The 13,770-nt window shown below is 34.9% G+C and overlaps 1 protein-coding gene across 2 annotated transcripts in view; it reads left to right on the top strand.

The window, feature by feature from the left end:
- Positions 1-13,770, top strand: part of ZPLD1 (zona pellucida like domain containing 1) — a 44,074-nt gene that overhangs the window by 24,593 nt on the left and 5,711 nt on the right. For both annotated transcript variants that reach the window (XM_024245127.3, XM_063722644.1), the window contains 4 exons: positions 3,930-4,027; positions 5,824-5,904; positions 10,781-10,952; positions 12,207-12,315. In XM_024245127.3, the coding sequence (XP_024100895.3) occupies positions 3,930-4,027; positions 5,824-5,904; positions 10,781-10,952; positions 12,207-12,315 (460 nt within the window). The remainder of the gene's footprint in view (positions 1-3,929; positions 4,028-5,823; positions 5,905-10,780; positions 10,953-12,206; positions 12,316-13,770) is intronic.

Genomic DNA, 13,770 nt, shown 5'->3' with positions numbered 1-13,770 from the left:
GTTAGTGTGAAACATTGTTACAATTAATAAACCAATATTGATACATTATTAACCAAAGTCCATAGTTGACATTTCTTTTATGTTTAGGTTACTCTTCCTCTTGTACATTCTATGGGTTTTGATAAATATAAAGTGGCATTTGCTCATCATTGCTGTATAATACAGAAGAGTTTCAATGCCTCAAACTAAAAATTTTTTAACACAGTGTCATCATAGTATTTTGCCATTTTACAGGATATTTAAAAATCAGTAATTTACACTAGAAAAAAGTTTGATATACTTTCGTTAGTTGATCCAAAATCATACTTATTATTTTTTGAAATATTAACGTGTAGCTAGCCAGAGGTAATTTTATTGTAGCATTCCAAATAAAATATTATAATCTTTTGAAGCCATTAATTCCTATTTCATGTGGAACGTTTTTTATTTCTAATCCTTGAGGATAATGAAATTTTATAGTACATCCCTACTACTTTCATTTTCTGATCTGTTGTTTGGAGAGGAAAAGTTGTACTCAGTTTGATGTAGCACAATTGTTTATTTTTATGTGCTCTGGAATTCAGTAAGTATACTGAGGGGAAATTATATTTAGAAAACCAATGACTTCTATCAGCTATGTGATTTTCATATATGCAGATTACTAGTTGAACTGTGGCTTTATTTTGTGCAATATAAATATGTCAGTTTTGTTGATTGTGGAAATGGAAAGTAAGGATGCCTTTGTGTATTGGAATTCTACCTAAATGTTAGATTCTTCTGGGAGGGTGGAGAGTCAGCAAATATTAGATAAGGTTATCATAATTATGAACATTTTTTAAATGTTGGAGAAAAATTAAAATGGATATAATTGATTTTAGGGACAATATATTACTAATGAGTAAAAGCCACCACACAAATTAAAGTCGGAAAATTACCTCTTAGAAGCAATTTCAGTAGGAAAAAATTGATGATTCATAATTAAATCACAGCTGGATCATATGTAATTTGCAAAATGACTCAGCAATATAACGTTGTAAAGAAAGTTAGCACTCTTCTGCACAATACTGATGCAAATATAAGATGAAAGGGCTGTATAGTTAATGAAGTGTAGATTATTTGGAGAAGTTGGAAAAGGGAGCCTGAAAGATAATCACATAAAAATACTACCTATCAGACATGGTTAGAGGAGCTAATCATTTATCACCAAAATATAGAAAACAAAAGACTGAAGAGTATCAGTTTTTAAGTATATCTCATATATTTGGCTTTATTTGGCAATAAAATGTTCCGTATTAACATTTTTTCAAAAGTGAAGCATCCAAACTATTACTGTCTTAAATTATAAAATTCAAAATATTTCGCTTTCTTCCAAGCCTTCTAAAGATATTATGGTTGATATGTTGTCTTTCCCAATGATTTTAAGATTTTATAATGAACATTAAAAACTTTTCTGCCAAACAGCAATGTCTTCAGAATTACTAAGTTTAGGGAAACAATTGGCCTCTATGTTAAATGATGTGACTGCTTAAACGTGGAGGGTGTTTTTGGTTTGTTTTTTGCACTCTATTTTTTCTGGTTTTCTTCATTATCAAATTATACCTGCTACTTCTTTTTTTTTTTTTTTTTTTTTTTTTTTTTTTTTTTGGCAGTTTCTTTTTTTTTTCTTTTATTATTATTATTATTATTATTATTATTATACTTTAGGTTTTATGGTACATGTGCGCAATGTGCAGGTAAGTTACATATGTATACATGTGCCATACTGGTGCGCTGCACCCACCAACTCGTCAGCTAGCATTAGGTATATCTCCCAATGCTATCCCTCCCCCCTCCCCCCACCCCACAACAGTCCCCAGAGTGTGATGTTCCCCTTCCTGTGTCCATGTGTTCTCATTGTTCAATTCCCACCTATGAGTGAGAATATGCGGTGTTTGGTTTTTTGTTCTTGCGATAGTTTACTGAGAATGATGATTTCCAATTTCATCCATGTCCCTACAAAGGACGTGAACTCATCATTTTTTATGGCTGCATAGTATTCCATGGTGTATATGTGCCACATTTTCTTGATCCAGTCTATCATTGTTGGACATTTGGCTTGGTTCCAAGTCTTTGCTATTGTGAATAATGCCGCAATAAACATACGTGTGCATGTGTCTTTATAGCAGCATGATTTATAGTCCTTTGGGTATATACCCAGTAATGGGATGGCTGGGTCGAATGGAATTTCTAGTTCTAGATCCCTGAGGAATCGCCACACTGACTTCCACAAGGGTTGAACTAGTTTACAGTCCCACCAACAGTGTAAAAGTGTTCCTATTTCTCCATATCCTCTCCAGCACCTGTTGTTTCCGGACTTTTGAATGATTGCCATTCTAACTGGTGTGAGATGGTATCTCATTGTGGTTTTGATTTGCATTTCTCTGATGGCCAGTGATGTTGAGCATTTTTTCATGTGTTTTTTGGCTGCATAAATGTCTTCTTTTGAGAAGTGTCTGTTCATGTCCTTCGCCCACTTTTTGATGGGGTTGTTTGTTTTTTTCTTGTAAATTTGTTGGAGTTCATTCATGAGTGAACTCCCATTCACAATTGCTTCAAAGAGAATAAAATACCTAGGAATCCAACTTACAAGGGATGTGAAAGACCTCTTCAAGGAGAACTACAAACCACTGCTCAAGGAAATAAAAGAGGATACAAAGAAATGGAAGAACATTCCATGCTCATGGGTAGGAAGAATCAATATCATGAAAATGGCCATCCTTCCCAAGGTAATTTACAGATTCAATGCCATCCCCATCAAGCTACCAATGACTTTCTTCACAGAACTGGAAAAAACTACTTTAAAGTTCATATGGAACCAAAAAAGAGCCCGCATCGCCAAGTCAATCCTAAGCCAAAAGAACAAAGCTGGAGGCATCACACTACCTGACTTCAAACTATACTACAAGGCTACAGTAACCAAAACAGCATGGTACTGGTACCAAAACAGAGATATAGATCAATGGAACAGAACAGAGCCATCAGAAATAATGCCACATATCTACAAGTACCTGCTACTTCTTAATTTCTAATCCGATGCTTTAATCTACTGTGGATTTGAGAATGATACAAATAAGCTCTCTAGAATTGGTCTAAAATAAGGGTAGAAAAGTAAAAATGAAGTCCTGAGATACCCTTCTGTAAGTGACCTCTAGGGAATTTGTGCAGGAACCATATGGCATGTATTTTAGCAGCTTGGAGTCTGTGTTTGTCTCAAAAGCTGAATCTTGCCCTATAAAAAATGTAATGTGTAAATGTCTCATTTTGGTTTTCTGTGTATTATTATTTAAAGCTTGCATCTTGAGGATATTGATATATTCTAGAAATTTGGTTCTCCTGTAGTTTCTCCCATTCTCCCTAGAAGAAAATTTCTCCTCTTGTGTGACTTTAAAATGGTCTTACTTTGGTTTTCAATTAAATTTTAACAATTTCAAGTTGCCAGGTAAGTGATTTTGGGTAAATAAAATATTATCAGAAGTATAAGAACTACAGTGTCTACAGTAAAGGGCTTAAATTTAAGCAGATGTAATTTAAATAAACTGAATATTAGTCTCTAATATAATCAAATAAATGGAACATTAAGTAAACTAAATATTGAGCATTGAATATTAACCAAACTGAATATTAACTAGTGACCACTGAATACAATTTAGATACACTGAACATTAGCCACCATATATGGTAAACTAGGAAACAAAAAGATTCATTCATGAAATCAATTTGTTACATGGATATGGCTTAATAACAGTTCTGCCAAGAAACCAGAGGGTCATGTAAATCCTTTTTGGATTGATTCTGTAGGTTTATGTTGATTTACTTTCTTTTTTTTTTTTCTCTCTAATATTGTTGTTTTAAGTAGTAAGTGTGCTGTTGTTGGGGAGGTAATAATAGATTTTTTATTGTTTCATCATTAGGATTCAACCTACAACCAGCAGTTAATTATCCCCAGTATAGGATTACCTTTGAAAACCAAAGTATTTGCAGCTGTCCAAGCCACTAATCTGGATGGCAGGTAATTTCAAGCTCTTATCTTTTTTAGGTTAAAACTCTTTGACTGCCTAAACCCTCATGAGTCATAAAGTTGGGCCATTCATTTTTAAATTCAGTTTGAAAATATTATCATTGCCACACCATTTAGGCATGCTACTAAAAAGAAATAACAAATTACAAAGTTTAAGAGGTTACACTCACATTCTGTCATTAATTGGAGAATAACATGTCTTCCCATAAAGAAGGGGGGTGGTTCTTGGAACGGGGTATGGGAAGATCTGGGATGCCGAAATGTTGTATCTCTTCATTGGAAAGATGATTAACCAAATGTAGTCATTCTGCGAACACTTGATTTGCTTGCTTTTCCATATGTATGTTACTCTTCAATATGAATTTATTAAAGAATGAAAGGACTCTGCATAAGAGTGTGTCAAAATTACATAAAATGATCTCCAGAAACATCTCTATAAAAAAACTATTAAATTTCAGATGATACTTAAGAAAATTCAGAGCAATCAAACTGAAATCGAACTCAAAAGCTGAAGCTCTAACCCTGCCCTATAAAAAAATGTAATGTGAAAATGGCCTGTTTTGGGTTGCTCATGTATTATTATTTAAACTTTGCATCCTGAAGAGATTGGTATACTCTAGAAATTTAGTTCTTCTTTACCTTCTCCCTTCCTGTCCTGAAGAATATTTCCATTCTTGTATGAGTCTTTAAAATTGTCCTTTAATAATGCAGGAGTTTTTTCCATTTCATTGGCATTCGCTTCCCATGGATTAGTATTTTTTTTTTATAACATCAGAGTTGGAATGGACTAATGTATAAATGTGAGCAAAATCTAACCTTGTGGAGGAAGGCTGTGGATATGTATGTGCCTCATGGCTTTCTTCACCCTAACACATCTATTATGGACTCCTCAGTCACCAAACCACTGATCCTGATGTACAATTTATGCTCTAAACTCCTTTGCTGTATTTGGTATTACAATATTCTCTGATTCTGTTAGAGACAGTAATACCTAGAAACAAAAAGCTATTATTTATAGTGAACATATAAGCATCTATGTAGCTCATTTTAAAGTTTACTTCTCAGACTTTGACCATTCAGTTGTCTTGTACACAATTATTTTATGGCATTAGACTTGACTCCACTTAATGTGAAATTGACAATTTGGTGCAGATTTTTAAACACTTTGAGTTTAGGAGAAAGTTATCAATTTTTAAAAACTTGTATGGGTACATAGTAGGTGTATATATTTATGGGGTACTTGAGATGTTTTGATACAGGCATACATGTGAAATAAGCAGGATGGAATAAGAGAAAGTTTTAATAAACAATAAACCCCTGCAAATAACAAGTAATAAACAATTATATTACATGAGATAAGAAGTTTGTCAGGCAAGCATGGTGGCTCACGCCTGTAATCCCAGCACTTTGGGAGGCCGAGGCGGGTGGATCACGAGGTCAAGAGATCAAGACCATCCTGGCTAACCTGGTGAAACCCCGTCTCTACTAAAAATACAAAAAAAAAAAAAAGAAAGAAATTAGCTGGGCATGGTGGCGGGCACCTGTAGTCCCAGCTACTTGGGAGGCTGAGGCAGGAGAATGTTGTGAACCCAGGAGGCGGAGCTTGCAGTGAGCCGAAATGGCGCCACTGCACTCCAGTCTGGGTGAGGGAACAAGACTCTGTCTCAAAAAAAGAAAAGAAAGAAAGAAGGTAAAAGAAGTTCCTCAATATTTACTTCCCTTGTATTAGTAACTAATACCCAAAAGGAAATTCTGACTCTAGATTATGTTTGCTTACATTCTTTCAGATGGAATGTTTTAATGGATTATTGCTATACTACCCCATCAGGAAACCCAAATGATGACATTCGATATGATCTCTTCCTTAGGTAAGACTTAGCTGTCTAAGTATTGTATTGATACCAATGACCCAGTTGTAGATAATTGAAATGGAATATCTAAGTCAGATAAATTATAAAGCACTATTATAGCTTTTGAATTTCAAGTTTTACATTTTGAACTCTGAGTCCTTATAAAGCTGAAAGTATAAAATTTGAGAGCAGTTTTCAACACAAAATGCTGATAAAGCTATTGTTGAATCAGAGTTGTAAGTAAGTTAGGTCCACCAAAGATGTTTTATTCATGTTTAGGAGATATGGGAATATTTCACTGTCTTAGGAAAAGCACAGTTAGGATATTATTCGCAGGAAAAGAAATGCAATGGAGGTTACTATTTATCTGCAACTAGACTGTCTCATATGTCAAAAGGAGAGTAAAATTAAAGTAATGGCCTGGATAATTTAGACCCCAAAATACTTTTGTTCATTTATCAGTATTTAGTATAAAACTATAATATAACCTACCACTCCTTTTCTTATTAGAGCCAATAACTTCATCCTTCTTCCCCAATAGACAGTGATAGAGCGAATGTAATATACATTTGGGGAAAGAGGACATTGATCATAAAACCATTCAATCATCTTAGTTCCTTTTCAGCATTTTTATCTGACAGCCCAACAGACTTGAGAGTCAAGCAATGTCTTCTAATCATGCTTATAAATTGCAGTTGGCTCAGCTCACTGCAGCTTATTGACATGATGGAAGTAATATAATGGGAAACCAAAAGAATACACTTTATTGGCTAATCAAGGGCAAGATGATGTTCAGAGGGTATGGTCAAACTGTTATTCTTACATATTCTATTTCTGTAAATGTTAATTTGGGCAACATTTTTGGGAAAAAATGTCAGTAGATATCAAAAGCCTTAAAAGTTTCATATTCTTTGATTCTAGCTCTACAAATTGGGAAATATAGTTTAAAATATTTATGATATTCTGGTCTATCAGTGAAATTTAAAATAGTAAAACATGGGAACAAATTACACATTCAGCAATAAGGAAATAGCTAGGTGAATTATGGACAACCAGTAAGTTGAGAGTCCGTACAGGCACTACAATCATATAAAGTTATGTATTAGATAGAAAAAAAATGGTTGGCTTTCTCCTACCTTCTCCCTTTCTGTCTTACTGGTATTTCTATCTTTGAAAATAATTGATTCTTTAACATTTAAAGGTATTAAAATATCAAGGAAAAGGATTATAATATATAATTGTATATATAATGAACTTCATTTATATAACAGAAAAGACTGTAAAGAGAAACAGCAAAAGGCTCACAGTGGTTACTTATGCTTGGTAGGGTTATGGATTTTTCTTTTTTGACATTTCTCTTATTTTCCCAAACTTCTATAATCCTCGTATATTGATAATCTGGAACATGATCATCAGACTTCTAGTGTGAATATAGAAGCAGCTTAGTTCTGAATCTTTTCAGTTTTCGTATTGGAAGCCATTCAGAGTGAAATATATAACTAAAGAAAAAAAATTTCCCAAATATCCTTTTTTGTGAATCTAGGAGGAAAAGAAAACGTAGAAATTCTAAAGTAAATGCTAGTGTTGGTGAAAACAGTTCAGATCAAGAGAAAATGGTGTAAAAAGCAGAGTGTAGAAGAGTCAGTAAGGAAGGCAAGGAAGAAAAGTGGGTGCTGAGGGGTCCTAAGGGAGTCAGCTCCCAGAAGCAGCTGGAGAAATACACACCTAGGTATATACCTAATGCTAGATGACGAGTTGGTGGGTGCAGCGCACCAGCATGGCACATGTATACATATGTAACTTACCTGCACATTGTGCACATGTACCATAAAACCTAAAGTATAATAATAATAATAATAATAATAATAATATTAAAAGAAAAAAAAAAAGAAATACACACCTAGAAGGAAAGGGCACTACTTTGAAAGGAAACTGCTATCCCCAGAGCTGGGGAATCTGAAGAAAAAACAGTAGAGAATGCTCAGAGCCTCAGAAGTGGCAGATCTCATAACGTACCAGGAAAAGTATACCTTCTAAAGGTAAAGGAATCGCCTGGGAAGGCAGGGGCTCTGCCCTTGGTGGCAAGGTTGGTGAATAAACCTCAGGAACCCAGGGCTGATGGTAGAACCCTGTGAATATCTTTTAAGTTCAGTCAGCTGCACTGTTCTGCTATATTCAAAACAGAGGAGGGAGCCCTTGAGTTGGGGAAACCCTTAAGGAAGGTATTTACCATTCCACATTGCCTTAGGGGTCCTAAAAATTTTAGGTTTAGGGAAATCCAACTCTTTCAAACTTGAATGATAAACACATGCAGGTATTTCTTGCAGTGTTCCAATATTCTACAGGAAAAATATCGAAAATGGCATAAAAGAAAATTTAAAGATGAATTAAACTCACCAGAAAAATGCTTCCATGGAATATATAATATATACATTCCCACATTAATTTTTAAAAAGCGAAAAGCATCATGGTTATGAAGACAGAATTATGAGAACTTAGGTAAGTAAGGATAGGACAGTAAAAGCCATGGCTATGGAAATGTGAAAAGGAAACTGGGATAAGTGAAAATAAATAGAAATATAAAAAAATGTGTGAGAGGAAGGGACATGTAATTAGAAGGCATTCAAAGGAGTACAGATCACAGCAGAAACAGTGTGGGACATGGAAGATAAGTATAAGAAATACAAATAAAAATAAACGAATATGAAGGAAAATAAAAAGAGGATTAAGTAAGAAAGAAAGAAAAAGGTGAGAAAGGGAATTCAATATATGTATAATATGCATAATTAGAATTGTCCCCCCAAAAGCCAAAATAATAGAACACATGTTTAAAAATATAATCCAGGAACACTTTCCTGAATTAAAAAAAAAATCTTACATTGATATAATGAAATTATGCCCTGGATGAAATTGAAGATTTCATTAAGTGGAAACCAGGGGAAATATAAAAAGACATAGAAATAAAATTAAAAAATTAGAATTTTACCTCTTACAAAACTTACTTCTTGTGGCTAACAAGTAAGTAAGGAGGTAAGGATACAGAAAATCTAAATGATATTAGCAATAAGCTATATACAGTGAGACAGCAATTTATAACGATATCAAAAACCAGAAAGTCCTCACCACTTGGAAGTTGTAAAACCCATAAATAAGGCTTGTATCAAAAATGAAAATATGAACCAATGTTTTGGAAGAAGTTAAGAAAAAGTAGGTTCCTTGAAAAAATACATTAGTAGAGAATCATAAGCTAATCACATCAAGAAAAAAAGGGATAAATGACAAATACAAAAAGATAAGGGGAGAATCAACATGGAAATGAGCAGAGTATGGTTCTATCAGATGTCACAATCAATAAAATGTCTACAGTTATTAAAGGAATGTGATATTATGCAAAGCTAGACACATAGACAAAAGTCATAGAACAGTAAACTGAGAAATAGATCCCCAAACATATGAGAATTTAGTGTAAGATAGAGTGTGGTACCACAAATCAGTGGGATAAGTAGATTTTTTAAAACAGTGTTGGACATGGATAACAGTAAGATAAAAAATAGTATTGGACCTATACTTCACTCAATATACCATAATAAAACCTATATAGATTATTAATTTAAAGGTAAAAACTACAACTTTAAAAGTGGTAGAATAAAACAAGAGAAATACCTTTAAAACTTTGGAGTAAGGAAACTGTCTTCAGTCTAAATACTAGAAGCCACAAAATGACATATTGAAAATTTAACTACGTAAGAATAAAACTGTACACACACACACACACACACACACACACACACACACACACACATACACGGAATGTCCAAAGCCAAATAACGAAGTGAAACAATTTGCAACTTATATAATAACCAGTAACCACTCTTCTTAATACATAAAAGAACTCATAAGAATCAGAAAGAAAATGGCCAAGAACACAACAGAATTTGATCAAAAGATATAAACCATTTTCAGATAAAGAAATGCAAATGACTATAAGGTATGTGACGATACACAAACTCATTAATTATAAGAAAAATATGTTAAAATTATAGGGTGATAGTTCATTTTTACTCTCAAATAGGGAATAATAAAAAATTTTATCCATACATTTTGCTGATGTAGCTCTGGAGAAGTAAGCATTGTTTTCATATATTGCTTGTGAAGTCCAAAATTGAACAATATTTATATAGGGCAACATGACAATATCTATTAAATGATTATATGGACGTATTCTGTAGATAATCCTGTACATGTTCAACGTGATATATTGTAAGGTTATTCATTATTACTTTGTTTTTAGAAAGCAAAAGATTCAAAAACAATGCATGCACATAAATAGGAAACTGATTAAATAAACTCTGAAACATGTCCATGATGAAATACTATACAGCTGTGGAAAAAAATGACGAAGCTCTCTAAATATCGATACGGAAAGATCTCTAACACTGCTAAATCTTTAAAAGGCGAGGTACAACATAGTGTAGACAACATGCTATCATTTGTTTAAAGAGGGAGGGCAATAAGAATACATTGCTTCTGTTTCTATTTTCACATACCCTGAGAATGATGTGAAAATAAATGAAAATAAATGAGAATGAAAATAAATGAGATCACCTCTGGCAGGTTTCTACATATTTTAAATTGTTTGGATTTTTGAACTATATGAAAGTATAATTCTTCTGTTAATGCAATCAGAAACTGATCTGTTTAAATTTTATGATCCAGGTTTTATTGTCATATCTGTTGAATTAGCTTATGCTATGATTAAATATCTGTAACGTGGCATGGTTCTGTTAGCTCTTAATGTAATGGCGGATCCTTAATACGGTAGAAATTAATTTACAAGTCCCAGTAGGTTGGTACTTTCCAGTGATGTCCTGTTTTCACGTTCTCTAAAATTTAGCTGTGACAAGGATCCTCAGACCACCGTCATTGAGAATGGCCGAAGCCAGCGGGGCCGGTTTTCGTTTGAAGTGTTCCGATTTGTGAAGCACAAGAATCAGAAAATGTCCACTGTCTTCTTGCACTGCGTTACCAAGCTCTGCAGAGCAGATGACTGCCCCTTCCTTATGCCGGTATGTTTTTAAGGAACTTCATTCTAAGTTGTTGAATTGATTTAAGCTGAAAGGTTATCAAATGTCAGAAACTAATTTCTGCATGGAAAGTGAATATATGTTAGGTCAAATAGTTTGAAGTAGGATTTATTCATTTGTCTAGTAAAGATCTGCTAAATATCCTGCTTTGTGCCAACCATTATACCGAGGATACAGAGATGAGGTGTGCACAAATTCTGAATTTAATTAGATTATACTTTAGGATCATGAGCTAGTCACAGAAGAAATCAAGACAAAAATCTTATGGTGCAAAGGCAGACAAATATATGGGTTGTAGTAACAGGCAGTATTCACCATTGTGAGAGAGATGAAGCAGGAAAGGTTGAGAGGATTGGTGGAGATGAACTCCAGCTGTTACTTCGAAGAGGACAGAACCTCAGAGAACCAAAACCAAGAGTGTGAGAGACATTGCTGGCCAAACGATGGTCAAAGACAGAGACACATAAATTAATGTGATCAGAGAGCTTCTAGTTCTTCAGTAGGGTTGTAGAGCAGAGATGATTGGAAAACCCAGGGAGTGGACTGGGCTGGTGCTGGAAAGGTAGATTGTGGCCAGATGGTCGGGAAATCACTGAGCTTAAAAGTTAAAAGTAATGAAAGGTGTGCATCTGAATTGCATACAGCCACTATTAAAATAAAGATCCATTTAAAGTAGTGAATAAAAAAATTTCTATTCTGACCGGCTCTCTAGGGTCACATCATTATTAACCTGAGAAAAAATGCATGCCCTTTTTAAATTTGAAATACCGTTAATATGTTTATATTTATGTTCAATTTATGCATAAATGGGAAGCTGTTTCTTCATACTCATTGATCCCTTTGGACTAATAAGCTATGTCAGATGGGGGTAAATGGAGAGTCCACATTACCTTGAGTCCATGCTGACCAACATTTCCGGGAAGTATTTATTAAAGGCTTGAGAGAAATAAAAGTAGAAAAGTTTGATAAACACAGCACTTTTTCAAGAGAGCCATTGAGCTATGTAAATTAATGAAGCAGTGCACAATTACAGTGGGAGGAAATAAGAAATGTGACCCAAGCCAGGGTAAGAAACACTGTAGCAGTTACATGCAAAGTAATTAAATAAATGCACGGAAGGAAATGAATAAAATTAAACATGTGGTATCTCTTCCAAAAGAATCTGCTTTCCAAATGGCCATAAAGAAAAAATTCTGCGCCGGTGTGGAATTTCATTTGTTTTCATTAACACCTCAGATTTGCAGCCACAGAGAAAGGAGAGATGCTGGGAGGAGGACGACTTGGAGCCCCCGGAGCTCTTCTGGCAGCGCGGTGCTCTCTGCTGGTCCCATCATTACTCGGAGTGGTAAGTGTGCTCCTCCTTCTGTATGTAGTAATAGACGGTTCCAAAATGCCTCATTACTTGGCTTCTAAGGAGAACTCAAAGTGGTTCCTAAACAGCACTAATTAACTGTGAGACAAGATAAACTACGAAGCAACTTTAATTTCACAGTAGTTTCCTTGTTTACTCAACTTTCACACAAAGGGCAATATTGTCTTTGCTGCATTTCCTGTTTTCACACACACACATACACACACACGCACACACACATACGAGTATGCCACGCTGGACCTGTTTTATTTATTTATTTATTTTTATTTTTTGAGATGGAGTGTCTCTCTGTTGTCCAGGCTGGGGTACAGTGGTGTGATCTCGGCTCACTGCAACCTCCGCCTCCCGGGTTCAAGAGATTCTCCTGCCTCAGCCTCCAGAGTAGCTGAGATTACAGGCGCCTGCCACTACACCTGGCTAATTTTTGTATTTTTAGTAGAGATGGGGTTTCACCATGTTGCTCAGGCTGGTCTTGAACTCCTGACCTCGTGATCCACCCACCTCGGCCTCCCAAAGTGCTGGGATTACAGGCGTGAGCCCAGACCATGCTGGACGTGTGTATCTGCCTGGATACCCTGTGGATCCGCTTCTCCGTCCTCTGCCCTGCTGTCGCCCATGACTACTAATTTGAGTGTACTGCAGCCTCTAGCTCCCTTGTCCTCTAGTTTCTGGTTGGGCTTGACCAATAGGTGGTGCTGTAAGCAGATGGGAGGGCACAGAAATTGTGGAGTCCACACGACTCCTCCCAGACAATTCTCTCCCTAGAACTACTCTGAAAACCCTCTCCTTATCCCTTAACACTAGTCTCTCTTGTGAATTCTCTACATCTTTATAAATAGCCTATTAAACACTCCATATATGGCCCAGTTTGAGTACCATTTGTTTCCTTTCAGAATTCTGCATATTATATACTCTCACCTACTGCATTCATTTGTGCTCATGAATTTATATGATCTAATGGACACAACTCTTTATAACTCTTTATAAACATATTCTCATGTATACAAATATATGTGCATACATGTACCTACACACATACACACACACACATACACACACACACATACATACACACACACACAATGTAAACGGATATAGATTTTGTAGATTTAAGTCAGTGTGAACCCAGAGACTTCCAGAGTCCATTGGATAAAACAGATGCAGCATAAAAAACTCTGAAACTAAAGCTGGAAAAACTGGTTCTAGGTTTAGCTTTTGTTTTAATATGCTATGTGACTAGAGGTTTTATTTCATTTCTTTGGGCAAATGTTTCTTCGTTTTTAAAGTAAAAGTTTTTAACAAGTTTATAAAGTTTTAAAATATTTCTTCGTTTTTAAAATAAAAGTTTTAAGATTTTTTTCTAACTCTGTAGCTCTAAATTTTCCCCCAAAAAAGAGAATAATTCTGATTTGGATCATATGCTAATAA

Source organism: Pongo abelii, chromosome 2 (assembly GCF_028885655.2).
Source record: "Pongo abelii isolate AG06213 chromosome 2, NHGRI_mPonAbe1-v2.0_pri, whole genome shotgun sequence".
Classification (NCBI taxonomy): Eukaryota; Metazoa; Chordata; class Mammalia; order Primates; family Hominidae; genus Pongo; species Pongo abelii.
The sequence above is the reverse complement of the archived record's forward strand: the minus strand, read 5'-3'. Positions and strand labels throughout refer to the sequence as shown.